Here is a 17571-nt window from a genome sequence, read left to right as displayed (position 1 = left end):
TGTCTTCGATCTGATGAAATGATTTTCCTTCTTGTTTTATCATTAGTGTGGCGTTTATTACTTAGATAAGACAATAGATTTAAAAAGCGTTTGTCTTTTTGTGTTCCATTTTATATGTTATAGAGTATTGATATTAGCCAATACACTTTGTCAAGATAATAGTATATCTTAAAAAAAGATATACTTTTGCAGCCCCTTACCTAGAACCTTGATGTTGATTTCTGCGGTAGATTCCCCAGCGTGGTTCTCGGCCTTGACGGTGTACTTTCCACTGTTGGCCTTACGGATCTTCCTCACATGGAGGGTCGTGTGCACGTGGTTAGTCTTCACCACCACGCTGTCACTCTCGCGAAGAACGCCAAGACCGCGCAGCCAGGTGACCTTTGGCCTTGGCACGCCGACCAATGGCAGGGCGACAGTCAGGTCCTTGCCTTCCTTCACGGTGAAGGTATCACTCTTCAGTTCAGTCAAGTCAAATCCAGCAGGAACTGTAGTGAGAGACAAAGTGTTACTCTCTATCAAAACATTATTCACAATAAGAATTGCCTGTTGTGTGTATGATATAAAAGTACATTTCTGCATCCTCATTTACATTATTGATTAGTCGACATTGGTAACATATTTATGGTGGCATCTTCCACTATATTTTTGTATTGATCAAGAGGATTAAGGTAGTAGCTTCTTCTTGATTTACAACACATCGTTATATATGTTTCATGAAAAGAGCATATTCCAGCTAAAAGCACATCATTTTGCAATACATTATGTTACAAGACGGTTAAAGATTTAAAGATAAGACAATGATAAGACTTAAGACGTACTGATAAGTTCCTTGCAGACGACAGGTCCGACCTCGGCTGGGACGCTCTGTGCCCCGACGTTCAGCGCGGACACACGGAACTTGTACTCCTCGAACTCAGTCAGGCCCGTAGCCGTGTACCGTGTCAGACTCAGGGTAGTTAGGCGCACCCAACCCATGTCCTACAAAACAGAGTAAACATTGAGCAAAAATAGAAAACTTTGACTAAAACTAGTAAAAGATGATTACACAACACTGGGAAATTTTCAGTTAACTTATCATTTTATGTGTAAACTTTGCATCTCGATGAGACAGTAAATCGTTTGATTTTACCCAATCTGTTCAGCCAGCAAAGAGCATGTCACCTCTTAAACCCCTCATACTTTTCTTGCTGAAATCTCTTAACTTTATATCCTGCAAATCATACTTATAGTATTACTAATATTAATCTTCATTCTAACAGGTAACTTCGTCTTGACCAATCTTACCTCCTGACTTGTCTGCAGCACCTCGATGAGGTATGACGTCACGCGGCTGCCTCCGTCAAACTCTGGTTTCTGCCAGGCGAGAGACACCGTCATGGGCGTCACTTCCGTCAGCCGCAGGTTCCTCGGGGACTCAGGCGCGTCTAGAGGGGAGGGTAATGATTGGAAAAAGTCAATTACGTGTGACAAAAATCAAAAGCTTTTTGGGCTATCTTATTGATATCAATTTTACCATGGTCAATACTGTTTAATGGGGACATAGATGAGTAATTCTATGTTTCCCATTGTGTCATTAATTGCTTCTGATGTTTTACTTCTACTTACATTTCATATCTACCACTATCAGGACTTCATCTTTGTCCACATTGTACATCTCGGATTAGATTTATTTGACATTACATTCCATTATACTACATGGCATTTAGGTCTCTGTGAGCATGTATGATGGAGTAATCAGCATATGTACACTGTACCGTGTGCACACTCATGAGCTTAATTTTTCTTACATAACATCTTGGCAAAATCTTAAGGAAATTTTATCAGACTTACCAACAGGGTCCATAGCCAGGATCGGCTCTGTGGTTTCGGCGGGAAGACCCGCTCCATAGTCGTTCACGGCCATGACCCGGAAGTAGTAGAAGTTGCCCTCTACCAGCTTCGGAACCCTGCAAGGTCAAATTAATGAGAGTCAGATGCCGAAGGAATATTGGCAACACTAAAGTCTTTTTCATCAACAGGACTTACCAGAAGTGAATCAAGCTATCAAATCAAAAACATTAAGACATTTTGAGACAAGGCGATTATATCACGGTCACCTGTAGTTTGTCTTGTAGATGTTCTCAGCCACAGTCTTCCAGGTGCGGCGCGACTGCTCGCGGATCTCCAAGGTGTAACCTGAGATGTTGCGACCTCCGTCCTTGTCAGGTACGGTCCAGGTGACCAGGGCCGAGGTGGCCGTGATCTCCATCACCTTGATGGGCAGTGGTGCGCCAGGTGTGTCTGACGAAGAAAACATCCAGGTGAGAAATTGTATTACGACGTATTATGAGAGAAAAATGAAGGTAGACCTGACAGATCTGAGTGAACAAAGCATCCAAGTGAGAAAAATGTATCAAGATCTGACAGAAGTAGTTTCTTATTCAAGACATTCATATCAACGAAAAGTTAACAAATACTTCCTCTCCAAGTTTATTGGTGAATAAACTTGGTCAACGGGCTTTAGTTTCATCATCTTTTTTTTAGTACACGGTTGAAGAAGTCACAAATGCTGTTGGAATAATGAAGGAAAACTCATCGAGGGTCATCTAAGACACTGTCTCCCTCACCTAGTACTTTGACGATGAAGCTGGCGTGTCCGGCGCCCTCGGAGTTCTCCATGGACATCTCGAACTTGCCGGCGTCGCGGCGGTCGCAGCCCTCGATCACGAGCTGCGTGCACCACAGCTGGTTCGTCACCTCGATCGTCTCGATCTTAGCACGGTTCTCCAGGTCACTAAGGAAATTAGCATTCAAACGGTTTAATAGTAATCGCTGTGATACAATAGCGCACTTTATTACGAGTTTCTTCCTTAGTCGCCACATTGGTAACACTAACATGCCAGTTGAGTGCATACTTGTCACAGTAGGACCAATTCTACATCTCTTCATCAAAGTTACAAAAAAAGTGCATTACTAAGATTTACTGAGTTTGAGCATTTTTCTGGCCGATATACCTTTGCGCAATCTTTTTACAGCTTGAATCTCGTAATGATCTAATGTTTGAATTATTGCGGTTAGAGCTCAGTGAAAACCATTAATGATTTTCTACTTAATCACCTGTCTTCCTTCTCCCAGACGATGTTGGGCATGGGCCTGGCACGGAAGTTGCACCAGAGCCTGAGCTGGTCGCCGCCCTTAAAGGTCACGGCGCGCTTCATCATGGCGTCCATGTGCAGCTGGGGAGGTTCTGTGGGTGAAGAGGGTAAAGTGTTTTCATGTCAGTTTCTCTACCATTTGTTTGTCTTTTTTGGTCGCTGAGATAGTACTTGAAGACTTTGCTGCAAGAGCTACAATAGCAGGCCGAAACTTTCACTGTTGTTCAATGGTAAATTTAGGATGCAGTGCACTGCAGTGTATGACCATTGTACTGTCTTCAAGATGTAGTATTTGACAATATAGTTCATGATTGTATACATTCAGAAAAGATCAAATTATAGGTATGGATTTTTTTCTTCACAAAAAAAGGCACTGATAAAACTCAATGTCAGTATCAAACAATGCCGTAAGATTGCAATGTTGTGAAGATTGGTATTTCAACAAGGAAGGGTAAAGCAAGGACAATACACAGACTAGCAATATAGTAAACAGCTGTCTCGGTGTGCCACTTACCAACCATGTCCCTCGGCGCCACAATACCAGGCAGCTCCCCGGGGACTCCCTGGGTGCCGCCCTCGTTGATGGCCGAGACGCGGATGCGGTACGGCTGCTCCTCCTTCAGGTCGGTGATGTCCAGCTCCATGGCACGGATCATCGATGTCTGGTGGCACTTCAGCCACACTGCGTCTGTACAGGAAGGAATTGCAGTAGTTGGTTACACTTAGAGTCTTAGATCTCGTTTTAAAGGATGAATTTCTTTTTCAATCCTTCAACGAGAAAGAACAGTCTTGGTTCATTCTCAGGTCGGAAGCTCTGTAGGGCAGGTTGGTTAGCTTTCTGTGTTTTGATGACACCAATTATATCCAAAGACGTTTCATAGACGAGCAGCAAAAATTAAGGTCTAAAAACAAGCGTACCTTCCAAGCTGACTCCCTCCATCATCTCGACCACGTAGCCGACGATGCGACTGCCTCCGTCCCGCTCTGGCGGACCCCAGCGGATGCTGATGGAGGTCTTGGTCTTATCCGTCACCTCAGGCATCTCTGGTGCGCTGGGCTTGGCTGTAGGGGAACAATTTAGATATTCAGTACAAATCATCATTCAAACAGCAAAAAATGTTTGACAGATCGCAAGTTGTTGCCCGTACATCTTTAACAGATGCTAAGGGGTGGCGCCGCTCTCCATTTCTGTAGCCCTTGGGTCACATATTTGCGCAAGCCATTACAGTAGGGGCCACCGGCCAAATTTTCATTAACCTTTTATTTCAAAATTAGACAGTGAGAAGTCACTGATTCGGACAATGCTTACTTGATGGGTCCCTGACGATTAGTAGAAGTTGAAATGATAACGTCTTAAAGACGGAATAAGGAAGAAGACTTACTTGACGGGTCCCTGACGATGATGGGCTCGCTGGCAGGGCTGGGTTTGCTCTTGCCGGCGATGTTCTCCGCGATGACGCGGCACTGGTACTCCTCCTTATCCCAAACATCAGACATCCTCAGCTGCAGCTCCTCAATCACGCCGCGGTGCGCCTTCTCCCAGCGGACCGCCGTGCGCTCCTGAATACGGGAATGGAGGGTTAGAGATTGGTATTTCCCAATCATATATAGCACTTTTTACCATGATTTCATCTCCTACTAGCTAAAGTAGCTCCTAAATACAGGAAAGGAGGGTTAGAGATGTGTATTTCCCAATCATCATACATTACTGCACAAAGGAATGGAAGTTTATCGGTTTGTATTTCCCAATCATAGTACTTTCTATCATGCCTTTATCTTCTACCTGCTAAAGTACATGCTGTACATGTAGCTTATTGGCACCAAATTGCTATTAAAGCTTATTATCATCTTCATAAAATATTTGGTCGACCAGGAATTGCTGCGGCTTGACAAACGTTTACAAAAAAGAATATTGCATCACAGAAATGCTTCCAACAATTTGCTAATGAGTATATAGCAGTTGATTTTGTCTGGACGTATCTCTGCTACACGTGCATCCAAGTTTGTGTAGGATACAGCAGAACCAAGGCAGAGAAGGAAGGGAGGAAGTGCCATCATATACACCTTGCGCTCGACGATGTAGCCGGTAATAGGGCTGCCGCCGTCCGTCTCTGGAACATCCCACTTTATGGCCAGGTGGTTTCGGCTCTTGTCCTTCAGTGTCGGCTTGGGTGGTGGAGCAGGTGGGTCTGGAAGAACGAAAAACAAGTTCTTACTTAGTAAAAGCTTTCAAATGATGTTCAGCAAGGAAAGGAACAAGGAAATAGAATGGATCCCATTGATTGAATAAAGGCTAAAAATACAAAAGGGCTCAGATAATTGGGTCTGAAACAAACATAGATTTAGTGTCTATTTTAGGCTAGCTTTTTGTGGAGAGAAACAAAATTTACCTAACGTTATTTTTAATGACAATCTTTAACTTCACTTGCTGGGATTCAAAAGGTATACTACTTACGCTAACGAGCAATACTGTGAAGAAAACTTACCGAATGGATATCTTGCCTCGACCGGCTCTGACACCAGCGGCACGCTGATGCCGTGCATGGTCTGCGCGAAGATGCGGAACTGATACACCATGCCGGGCGTCAGGCGGGTGATCTTCTGCCGAGTGGACCTCACGGCCTTACTCAGCAGCATCCACTCCTGGCTCTTCGCCTCGCATCTGTGGTGTGTACAGTAAGTATTGTTAATACTTAAATCATAACGAAATCTATAAAAGAGCTTATTCACAATTATTTTTCACATCTATTCCAAGACTTGTGCACAAACACAGCCTTCTGAATTCCCACATAAGTAATTCAATCATGCGCTGCAGCATGGATATAAGGTACAATTGTTTCATATTCCTATAACTAGCAAATTGTTTCGCAGCTTCGCAACTTAATATCAGTTTTGTACTCAAGAGCTAACCTAATATTCTAGATAAACAAATTATGAATTCACGCACCTCTCTACAATGAAGTTAGTGATGGGTGCGCCGCCTGTATCCTCTGGAGGCTCCCAGGCGATCACGCAGCCCTCCGGATGCATGTCTGTGACTCTAACGGGGCCGGCAGGTATGTCCGGCTTCGCCAGGACGGCAACCTCCGTCCTGACCTCCGCCTGACCTGCTGGGTTCTTCACGGTGATCTTGTAGACGCCGGCGTCTTCCCTGCTGGCGTGCTTCACGGTCAGGACCGTCTTCCTGCCGTACTTGATCTTCCTCATCTCCGTGGAGACGATGACGCGGTCGTTCCGGGTCCAGATGATCTCGGGCTCTGGCTTCCCGGAAACAGCCGCGCCGATGTCGAACGGCTTGTTCACGAAGACCTCGGTCTTGTCCTTGACGGAGTAGTCGAGAGAAATCTTGGGCGCGATGATCTCGTCCTTGCAAATAACGAGCGGTGTGGGCGGGGAAGGCTTGCTGCGGATTCCGGCGGCGTTCTTGGCCAGGACGCGGAAGCAGTACTTCTCGTTCATCACCAGGCCCTTGACCTTGAAGTGCTGGGCCTTGACGATGCCTCCGTGCACTTGAACCCACGTGCCCTCCTTCTGGTTCATCCTCTCTACAATGTAGCCGATGACGCGCGCGCCGCCGTCGTACGACGGGTAGTGCCAGGACAGCGTGACGGACGCACGGGTGATGTCCACCACCTTCACGTCGCGTGGCTCCCCGACTGGATCGCGCGCGATTGCCGGGTAGGACGTCTCGCTGTATTTTCCCGCGCCGGCCGCGTTGATAGCGTAGACACGGAACTCGTACTCTGAGCCTTCGTTAAAGCCAGTGGACTGGCAGACGAGCTTCTTGATTGGATATTTGGTAACCTTGACCCATCGCCGGCTTCCGCGCTCCTTGCGCTCGCAGATGTAGCCGGTGATCTCCGACCCACCGTCGTTAGCCGGCTCCTCCCAGCTGACGGACATCTGAGCCTTGCTGGTGTCGAAAGCTTGGACATTGGTCGGCGCACCTGGCGGATCTGGTGGGGACATTGAATTATAGTTGTAATTTACATCACGTAACATGTTGTAAAACGTGTTGGAAAAGACATAGCCCTGCAAAACATTAAAATATTGCCAGCAGCAAAATGCAGTATTACGTGAGCTCAGGTTGAAACTTGAATTTTGCGATCAAAAAGCGTTAATATATCATAGACTTTTCATTTTTTTCCGACAAATTGGAAGTCCTATCTATAAATGTCTAAATGCACCTCTTTGAAGGCTTAAATAAAATGTGAGTAAAAATGGAATAGAGTTTCCATGCAAGACGTACATAGTCCAACATATAATGCCTAAAAATTTAACTTACCGAAGGGCAGCTTCGCAACCACGCCAGTGGAGTTGAGAGGCGGCCCAACGCCGAACTTGTTCTCGGCGCTGATGCGGAAGATGTACTCCTTGTTCTCCACCAGTTTGGTGACGCGCAGGTTCGCGCGCTTGACGTTGCTGCTGACGTAGACCCAGCTGACGCCGCGGTTCTCAGAACGCTCCACCACGTAGTTGGTGATGTAACTTCCGCCGTCGTCTGTCGGGGGCTGCCAGTTCAGCGTGATCGACTCGGGGCCGACTTCCTCAAACTCGACCGGGCCGGAGGGCACACCGGGCTTGCCTGGGAGACAAGGGTTAACCGTGTTACAAGAGCAATCCAGCGTTACAAGGGTTATACTGCATTAAAAGTATTTACATATCTGATTCTTTGCAAGAAATTAGAATGACAAAAATTCTTGAGAAAAAAACAAGAGTCGAATTTCAACAAGACATTCATCTCCTTTCTGGTTGCATGTGTGCATGCTTTCCTTGCTCAAGGAATAGAATAGTTACATTGCTAGGAAATGAATTTTCATGCCTCTTATTTGAAGGTCTGTAATTGCATGACATTTTAGCATTCAGAAAATGACGCAAATGCCTGTAATAAAACATGTATGGACATCAGTATTTTTAAAACAACAGGTATTTATTGGAAACGATTCACGATTACTATATCTATACATCAAACAACAGGTAACTCACCAATAATGTTGAAGGTGAGCTCGGTGCTCTCCTCTCCCAGTTTGTTCTTGATGACAACCCTGTACTTGCCGCCGTCAGCCTTGCGGATCTTGCGCACAATGAGGCTGGTGGAGTTCCGGGTGCTCTTGGTCACCAGGCTGTCGGTCTCACGCAGGGGACCCAGGCCGCGGAACCTGCGGGGTGGGGGAGGAGGGTTTAGTTTGTGATTTTAGCTGTCTACAACGTTAGATATGGTATCCAATGCAGAAAGTGCAGGAGATTTAGATCAATGAGCCTATGAGGGGAAGGAGGTTAGTTTGTGACTTCATGATTTTAGCAGTCTACAACGTTATTAAACATGGCGTCAAAACGGAAGGTTGTGCAGAGAACTCAGACCATTGAACTTTAGATTGGAAGTGGAGGTAGTTTGTTTAACGTTTCACACCTGGGTTTCAAACTAGATTAATGATTTCCGTTTCTAGTGTATCTGGAGCATTGCATATACAGAGAAAAAGACAGAAAAGCATAATCTAAATGTTGAAGTAAAAGTTCTTTAATCTTAAATTTTCTCCTCTTGAATCTACTGTTACCTTTGCGAAAGACTAAAAAAAACTTTTCCGTTCGAGTGTCAGTTGTTAACAAATTGTGACCATTTTTGCGGGAATCTGTCTAGTCTGTAATTTGATATCTTTCACACTCACCATTCCACAGACGGTGCGGGCAGTCCAGTGAAGGGCAGGACCATGTTCACGTCCGCTCCTTCCTTCAGGGTGAAGGTGTCGCCGGACAGGTCAGTCAGGTCAAAGTGCGGGGCCTCTGTAGGGGGCAAGGATACATCAGGAGTGAAGTAAGTCCAAACTACAATCAAATCCTCTATCCGAGATGACCACTTATGGGACCGATAAAATCAGGTTTACGTGGACGAGTGGTCACTAAAGAAATGTTCGTGTGAATGGTAAAAGGTATCTGAGCAGCCAACAAAAGTGATAAGATTGGTGGCCAATTGTAAAGGCTTGACTGCATAAGGAATTTTATGAAAGCTGAAAGAAATGTTTTTATCTAAGTTTGTTTTAGATACATTCACTGATTCTGCTTGACCTGCGTGGTCGTCTTAAGACCACATCTTGACTAATGTTATTGCCGCGAGCAACTCACAGGTCATCACCTAACACCTTAAGATGGTACTTGGTTTCTTTACGTACCGACTTGCTCCTTGGCAGTGACGGGCCCCACCTCCTCCGGTACCGAGATGGCGCCGGCGTTCTGCGCGGACACGCGGAACTTGTACTCGTCATTAGGGATGAGGTCCGCCACGGTGATGCGGGTCAGGCTCAGGGTAGAGCACTTCTCCCATCTGGGGAAATAAAGGCCATAGATTTAATAGGTATGAAGAATCCTGACAAAGGGAAGGAAAAGGACAATAAGAGCTATAAAGAGGAGTTTACAAAAGCTATTACATCGATTTTTTAAAGAATAAGCACTAGAATTGAACATCAACATCTATGATACTTCTCCAAGAATATATCTGCTGTGTCTTTGCCGCTGTATCGTGTATAACATATTGTTTACCATCAATGAAAGAGTGATAAGGATACAATCGGTAATGATAACCGAACAAACCTTGGTTCCTCCTCCGTAGTGTTCATCTTCTCAATGACGTAGCTTGTGATGCGGCTGCCGCCGTCGAAGTCAGGCTTCTGCCACTCGAGCGACACCGTCATGGGCGTGATCTCCGTGATGCACAGCTTCTTGGGCGGGTCGGGCTCTCCGACGGGGTCCGTGGCCAGGCACCCCTCGACGGACTCCCCGGGCTCGCCCACGCCAAAGTCGTTCACGGCCAGCACGCGGAAGAAGTAGATGTTTCCTTCCACCAGGTTTGTGATTCTGTAAGGGGGTCAGAAATGAGATACTTGTTTACTGTTACCGACTTTTATCTTGTTCTTATCAACTATAGTGTGTCTGCAAAGAATTTTCCCACTGTTGCTTTGCTTGTCATGCTGCGTAATTAGCTAATTTTACACTCTTTAGACCACCATAACGTTTATTTTTATTCATTTTTTACCGCAAAGTTTGCAAAGACACACGAATATATATGTTTTTTTTACAAAAGGTAGTAACATTTTAACAGCTCCCACTGATCGGTCCATGGTGGATCATTTTCATTATCATCAGAGTTATGTTAAGACGTGTGAACGCACCTGTAAGAAGTCTTGAAGACGTTAGCGTCCACAGTGCTGTAGGTGCGCCTGCTCTGCTCGCGCTTCTCCAGGATGTAATGTCCCACCGCGCGGCCGCCGTCCTTGATGGGCGGAGCCCAGCTCACGATGGCTGACGCCTTGGTGACGTCACGCACACGCACGTGCTCAGGTGGCCCAGGTGTGTCTGGGGAAAGGTAGGGATGACGTTATAAGGATGCTTAAAGGCTTCTCACAGACCCTACAACACACTTTTAGTGCATCCAAATCTGAGGAAGACTGAAGTTGGCCAGATTCAAATTCGATAGCCGAAGTTTTGTACTATGTTAATTGTCAACACATACGGACTGCTTGACAATATGTACGGAACTATTTCCTTTTTATCGATCAATTCAAATAAGGTATAGTGTTGGTGCCGGATGTCTTAAAGCGGCGCGTTTCATTCGCACTTTCTTGTAGTTTCTATATAAGACGTTTTTGACAAGGTTTGTGACGTCATGACAAAGTTTAAATTTTTAGGGTAAGACATTTTCTAAGACGTACCGTAGACCTTGACGTTGACGCCGACCTCCTTCTTGCCGCTGGAGTTCTCCACGGTGAGTTTGAAGCGCCCGGCGTCGCGCCTGTCCGCAGCGTTGATCACCATCTGCGTGGCGATCTCACTTGTCTGGATCGTGGCACGGTTCTCCAGGTCACTGTAATTAAACGGGGAACAAGTTATAACTTAAAACAACGTCAGAAGATTGCAACATTAACTATGTTGTTTGCCGTGTCTTACAAATGTTTCTTATTCTGTGTCTGTGATCTTATAATTCGTTTTATTCATTTTGACTTGTTGTACTGTTGTTGTACTATACATATAGTCATGCTGTATACTTTGCATTTGTATGCTTCGCCCTTCATTGTCATACAATAGTAGCAGTATCGTATTGAATTTGATGCAAAGCGTTCTTTAGACTTGTTCTCACCTGTCGTCCTTCTCCCAGGTACAGGTGGGCTGCGGCTTGCCCTTGATGGGGACGTAGATGCGGATTGGCGCACCTGCGTTCACCTTCATCGCCCTCTTCAGGCTCACGTCAAGCTCCACTTCTGGGGCCTCTGTACTCACAACATACAAGGTATCGTCAGGCTCTATGCTAATCATATAGAGACTTGCCTAATTTAAAAACAACTTGCACCTTGCGGGGTATCTAGATGGATCTATGTTGAACACGTATGACAATCAGAAAAGGAGTGTAGATAAATTCCCACTTCACCTACTGACAGTTAACCCAGGATCTAGAGATAGCTTTACTAGATTTAGACTAGAGTAGACACTTGTGACATTGTATTTTACACTGTTTGAATCTTTTTATGTTTCCTGCAATTAGCCCACGGGCAAGAATTTGCAATAAAACTAAAACTCTATTGTTAAAAAGTGACCACTTGAATGAAAGGTAGTACAAGGAGCATATTCGGGATCTCAATCACGTACAATTTGCACTTAAAAAGACTCGGGAGACAAGTTTTCTCTCTTGCTGCAATGTTCTTTTTCAAAGATAGACCCACCGAGCATGTCGCGGGCGAAGACAACGCCTTCCACTTCTCCGGGCTCGCCGACGCCAATCTCGTTAATGGCGCTGACGCGGAACTTGTAGCCCTGTCCCTCGGTCAGCTTGTCGATGGTCAGTTCGGTCAGTCTGACGGCGGAGGTGGCGTGGGCCTTGGTCCACTCCTCGCCGTCCTGCTGGCGCATCTCCACGATGTATCCGGTCACGCGAGAGCCGCCGTCCCGGACAGGGGGGTTCCATGTCAGGGACACGGAGGACCGCGTGGTGTCGTCAACAAACGCAACCGGAGCGCCAGGTTTGCCTGAAGGTGAGCAAGGCATGATTAAGTGTTAACTAAATTCTTATTCTGACATTGAACTGCTGATTTTAATGAAATTCTAAGGTTTGATTTTAAAAATTACGATTTATCTTTTTAGAAATTGACATTCTCGTGAAATTCTACAAAATGAAAACTCGTGGTGTAGTCCAAAAACAACCGGAGCTAGATTTGCTTGGAGGAAAAAAATTCAAATTTTTGAAATTTCAAATTCGACTTTTGAATGTAATAAAGATGGAAATATATTATTGAACAATCGTTAAAATTTTCCCTCGTTGATTGTGTTGATGGATTGCATAACCTAATCTTGCTTATTTTGATCCACTCTATACTTTGAAACTTAGTTGCCATGACAACGCAAGATGACGTACCCAGAGGGTCCTGTGCCACGATGGGCATGCAGGGTGCGCTGGGCTTGCTGCGGCCGGCCTCGTTCTCGGCAGTGATGCGGTACTCGTACTCCAGACCCTCGTCTACGGTCTCATCCAGGTACCGGCACTCCTTCAGCAGGGACTTGTTCAGACGGGCCCACCTGGCGGAGGAAGGAACGGCAGGTGAGTCAGTGTATGGTTTAATTACAATACGGTTTATAATGCAAATGATGAACCCTGCGGATCTCTGCTAATCTGATTAAGGTTTGTTAAAACCTTCATCTTGTTTTCGTGTTTTAAACGTGTTCTTTGTACAATGTTTTATAATGTGTTTTAAGTTAAAAAAAGGTTAAAAGTTCAGTAAACGTTTATGAAGATTAGCAGCTACTTAAACATCAATACAATGATAACAACTTCACTTCAGAGATTCTACAAATTCCTGTACGATATCTCAATGAGAATCATTTCCAAAACCTAGAACGCTGATCGGCGGGGGCCATGATAATTTACAGCTGTCGCACAAAGTACACACCTGACAGCGGTGTGCTCCTTGCGCCCGACGATGTAGCCGAGAATCTCGGATCCACCGTCAGTGTCAGGCAGAGCCCACGTCAGCTTCATGGCGTCCTTCGTCACATCAGACACTTCTGGTTTGCCAGGCTGGCTCGGAACATCTGGATAGACCAACAGTTTCAAAGTTAGCTGAGGAAAAAATTCAGTCTTCAGAAACCTAAAAAATTGATTTTCAATTTTCTTTAACATCTTCATCATCATCATCATCTCATCATCTACTAAGTTGCGAAACATTACAATGATGTAACTTTCCGTCTGCACAAAAATTATGTGCACAGATAATGATGATGAAACGTCCTGCGTGCACAAATAATGATGACGCCAGTCTCTTCGCGCACAAATAATGATGACACTTGTTCCTAAGTGCACAAATACCAATGACGAAGTGCTCACCGAATGGATGCCTGGCCACGACCTGTGGTGAGACCAGTGGGTGGCCCACTCCGATCTCCGTCTGCGCAGAGATGCGGAAGATGTAAGTAGAGCCAGGTGCCAGTCTCGTCACCTTGTAAGACGTCTTCCTCACGGCAGCACTGACCCGGGTCCAGTTGTCTGGAGACCTGAGGGGGGGAAATAAGACGTTTGTTATGGTACCTCAAATGGTTGAAATAAAGATCAGGTACTGAGTTACTGCATATCATTGAATATGCATTATAACTACAAAAGACTGCTATCTGCGCCAGTCATGTGAGGCAGCTAAGAAACGTATAGTATCTATTGGTTCAATTTGCAACCCGAATTGTTGACACCATTTGCCAGTCTCAGTGAAGGTAAGCTATATTTCTTCAGTAATTGGAATGTGCTATATCTATACTTACCTCAGGTCACAGCGCTCCACGATGTAGCTAGTTATGGGGGATCCTCCATCGTCTCCCGGCTCCTGCCAGCCGATCACGGCGTGGTCAGGGCTCTTCTCGATCACCTCGAAGTTGGTCGGTGGTTCGGGTTTGGCTGGAAAACAATCATAATTTTATATAAAACATCAAAAGAAGTGTCACATTATGAAATAGATATAGGTGATAATAAATACGCTGTTTTTCTTATTATTTCTCTCATATGGTTTTCATAAGTAGACAAACTCTTTGTGGCTAGAATAACAATAGAAATCAAGTTTACCTTTGTGTGTTGCATCAATATAATGTGGAAAAATATTGATTGTTCCACTGTTGAATTCACAGATCATTTGCTATGTTTGGTAGCATTGTAAAAAAACAACAACAGTTTACTAAAAGCGTAACTCGACACTTACAGAAGACCTGCAGCTTGCATTTGGCCTCCGCCAGTCCGGAGTCGTTCTTGACCCTGATGTTGTACTCGCCGGCGTCCGAGCGCGTGCACTCCAAGATGGTGAGCACAGCGGTGCGATTTGTCTTCTCGAATTTGTGTCTCGCCGTCTTGGCGACCATACGCGCGCCGCGGTTCCAGGCGACTTCAGGGTAGGGTTTCCCGCTGACTGCTGCGGTGAACACGGCGGTCTGGCCCTCCTTGACATGGATGTTGGCCTTGCCCTTCTCAAAGGACACGGTAGGGGGCGCTGTACAAGTATAAAGAAGTTGAGTCAACATTTGCCCAAATGAGCAACATGATGATATCACATTTTCTTTTTTCTATGTTAGAAGAAAATTGAACAGTATACACATCCCGAGACCTACTTTTCCTGTCAGATATGTTTCTTTACTTTCTCGAAACCGTTGTCTTTTTGTCTTTCACAATATGCTGAACTTTGGTTTCGTTTGTAAAAATATACATAAAAGACCTCCTAATAACTTACCCAGGTCGTCCTTGCAGATGACCGGCGGGGTGGGCGGTGAGGGCTGGCTCTTGCGGCCGGCTGCGTTCTTGGCGGTGACGCGGAACTCGTACTTGCCGTTCATCTTCAGGCCCTTGATGGTGTAGGTCCTCTCCGAGACCACGCCGCTGTGGACAGACACCCACTTGCCGGCAGCGATCTCGTTACGCTCGACGATGTAGCCGATAAGTCTGCACAGAAGAAATGTAACAATCAATGTAGCAAAAAATGCAGCACAAAAGTATCAATCAATGTAGCAAACATTGGACACAAAATTAACAGCAAATGGTGCTGAGATATACTGTAGACCATTGAAAAATCCAAAGATGAAATAACATTTTTTATGTGGACTAGGAAGCACTTAGGCAGTAGGCAGGCAGAAAGTTCAATTTCATGTCAATTTTTTCCATGGATGTCTTGTTGTTTCACCCACCTTGCACCTCCGTCGCTGTCCGGCTCGCGCCAGGCGAGGGAGACGGATGACCTTGAGATGTGTGTGACCTTGAGGCCGGGCGGAACTCCGACAGGGTCCACGGCGGTGATGAGGCCGGTGGACTCGCTGTTCTTGCTGTTTCCGGCGGCGTTGTGCGCGTACACGCGGTGCTCGTACTCGCAGTTCTCCAGCAGGCCATACGAGTGGACCTCGCACTTACGGATCATGCCCTTTGTGACCTGAAATGAGACGGGAAAACATCAGACTTGAGAAAATTACAAAGAACAAATTCCTGGCAAGCAGAAGTGGAAATACATTTGTGATGTCACTCAGTGTCTTTCAAGTGAATTTCCACAAAAATGTTAAATGAGTTAAAGGAGGACCGTGTCTTGCACAATTTCAGCTTTTCATTGTGCATGGCATGTTTTCGTAGGACATAGTTTAGAGCTGCGTTCATTTTGTGATAGGAAACCTATGAGAGGTTGTAGATAGGTTTCCTTTTTAGGCTTGCATGCGGTAAAAGGGACAAGTGATAAAATGTTGGCAAGATTATGTGTTGATTCTACATTTCTAGTACATTCTGAAAGTGGAGATTCGTATCATATCAGATACAAGTTTTCTTACCTTGACCCATCGGTTGCTGTTCCTCTCGCGGCGCTCGCAGGTGTAGCCGGTGATCTCGGCACCTCCGTCGCTCTCAGACGCGTGCCAGGAGACAAGCATGCCGTCCTTGGTCACGTCGGTCACCTTCAAGTCGTACGGAGGAGTCGGTTCGTCTGGGGAAAACAGCAGGAGTTTGTTAATGTCTTCGCAGCATATCCTTTTACATGGAAGATATGAATGGACTTTGAGTTGTTGATAAGTGTGTCAGAATTCATTCAAGTCGATACTTTCAGGTCTATCTGTTAGTAAGTTTGTTTCTAAGATATAGCAGTCGAAAATCCTTATCAATTTTGCCCTTTGCATGATCCAACGTTCATATAGTTGCCAGCTTTAGAGGAGGACTAAGTTAAGACTGAAGTGTATGGAAAATATAAAAGTTTATGTCGAAAAGAGTAGTTAGCAAACTAACCATCTTTTTCTTGTCCATCTCCATTAAGATCTATATTAAGAACAGAAGAGTTACTTGGATTGAATCAAACGGTTAAAATGACATATCGGGACTCACCATACGGGTATTTGGCAACGACAGATTCAGACATCAGTGGCCTGCCGACGCCGAAGCGGTTCTCTGCGCTGACGCGGAACATGTATTCCTTCCTGTGCACCAGTTTGGTGACGCGCAGGCAGCAGCGCTTCACGTTACTGCTGACGTACACCCAGGCTGCACCGCGGTTATCCGACTTCTCCACCACGTAGTTGGTGATGTCACCGCCGCCGTCGTCCAATGGGACCTGCCAGTTCAGCGTGGCCGTCTCGGGTGTCATGTCCTCGAATGTGATTGGTCCAACGGGAGCACCAGGCTTACCCAGAACCTGTGGCATACCATGTAATATTAACATCATTTCCTAGAATTAGCTAATGTTAATAGGAAGGGCTACAAAGGCAAATGCAGGGTAGCGATGCTTTAAAAGTGACACAAGAGTGATCATCACTACAAAAAAAGAAATAAATTAATAATATTTGAAAGATTATTTCAAGAATATATAAATGTTTGGTATTTCCCTGGTTGTGAAGACAAAGTTACAGTCTTAACACTGATAAATGAGAAGAGTACAGACTTCAGACACATCATCTAAAATTGGAATGAATCCTAGACAAAGATCGACCGACATGTTAAAAGGTACATTGCTTCGCCTTGTTCTTACTTCTTACATGCAGTGCTTTATGTGAGGCAGTTTACAAAGACGTACCTTGAACTGTATCTCTGCGGTCTGCTTACCGGCGGGGTTGGCCACCACCACCGTGTAGGTGCCGCCGTCCACCTTCTCGCACTTGCGGAAGATGAGCTGCGTGACTCCGCCGATCGTCTTGGTGACGACGCGGATGGTCTCTCGGAAGACGCCGAGCCCCTTGTACCAGGTGACGGCAGGGGTGGGCATGCCGTGGTACGGCAGCTTCAGGATGAAGTCCTGACCCTCCTTCAGGATCAGCACGTCGGACGTCACCGCCGTCAGGTCAATGGAGGCAGGAACTGATAGAGAAAACAGATAATATGAGAGTTATACCTTGCCTAAGGTGGCAAATATACACTGTAAACAGCAGATAGAAAAACAACACTATCCATTTCAAACAAACTCAC

The 17571-nt window shown here is 45.5% G+C and overlaps 1 protein-coding gene across 1 annotated transcript in view; it reads right to left on the bottom strand.

The window, feature by feature from the left end:
* Positions 1 to 17571, bottom strand: part of LOC118405513 (titin-like) — a 130426-nt gene that overhangs the window by 30965 nt on the left and 81890 nt on the right. The window contains exons 146-177 of the mRNA XM_035805016.1: positions 17183 to 17463; positions 16498 to 16804; positions 15954 to 16105; positions 15330 to 15568; positions 14879 to 15087; positions 14357 to 14641; positions 13926 to 14058; positions 13501 to 13667; positions 13067 to 13208; positions 12535 to 12695; positions 11846 to 12148; positions 11266 to 11395; positions 10841 to 10992; positions 10301 to 10484; positions 9723 to 9986; positions 9305 to 9456; positions 8804 to 8918; positions 8124 to 8296; positions 7423 to 7722; positions 6085 to 7093; positions 5624 to 5799; positions 5202 to 5326; positions 4520 to 4697; positions 4056 to 4199; positions 3652 to 3825; positions 3100 to 3229; positions 2610 to 2776; positions 2100 to 2283; positions 1834 to 1949; positions 1288 to 1427; positions 822 to 981; positions 201 to 488 (exon numbers count right to left, since the gene is read on the bottom strand). Coding sequence (XP_035660909.1) covers positions 201 to 488; positions 822 to 981; positions 1288 to 1427; positions 1834 to 1949; positions 2100 to 2283; positions 2610 to 2776; positions 3100 to 3229; positions 3652 to 3825; positions 4056 to 4199; positions 4520 to 4697; positions 5202 to 5326; positions 5624 to 5799; positions 6085 to 7093; positions 7423 to 7722; positions 8124 to 8296; positions 8804 to 8918; positions 9305 to 9456; positions 9723 to 9986; positions 10301 to 10484; positions 10841 to 10992; positions 11266 to 11395; positions 11846 to 12148; positions 12535 to 12695; positions 13067 to 13208; positions 13501 to 13667; positions 13926 to 14058; positions 14357 to 14641; positions 14879 to 15087; positions 15330 to 15568; positions 15954 to 16105; positions 16498 to 16804; positions 17183 to 17463 — 6840 coding nt within the window. The remainder of the gene's footprint in view (positions 1 to 200; positions 489 to 821; positions 982 to 1287; positions 1428 to 1833; positions 1950 to 2099; positions 2284 to 2609; positions 2777 to 3099; positions 3230 to 3651; positions 3826 to 4055; positions 4200 to 4519; positions 4698 to 5201; positions 5327 to 5623; positions 5800 to 6084; positions 7094 to 7422; positions 7723 to 8123; positions 8297 to 8803; positions 8919 to 9304; positions 9457 to 9722; positions 9987 to 10300; positions 10485 to 10840; positions 10993 to 11265; positions 11396 to 11845; positions 12149 to 12534; positions 12696 to 13066; positions 13209 to 13500; positions 13668 to 13925; positions 14059 to 14356; positions 14642 to 14878; positions 15088 to 15329; positions 15569 to 15953; positions 16106 to 16497; positions 16805 to 17182; positions 17464 to 17571) is intronic.

This window comes from Branchiostoma floridae, chromosome 18 (assembly GCF_000003815.2).
Source record: "Branchiostoma floridae strain S238N-H82 chromosome 18, Bfl_VNyyK, whole genome shotgun sequence".
NCBI lineage: Eukaryota > Metazoa > Chordata > Leptocardii > Amphioxiformes > Branchiostomatidae > Branchiostoma > Branchiostoma floridae.
Note: the sequence above shows the minus strand (reverse complement) of the source record. Positions and strands in the feature narration are given on the sequence as shown.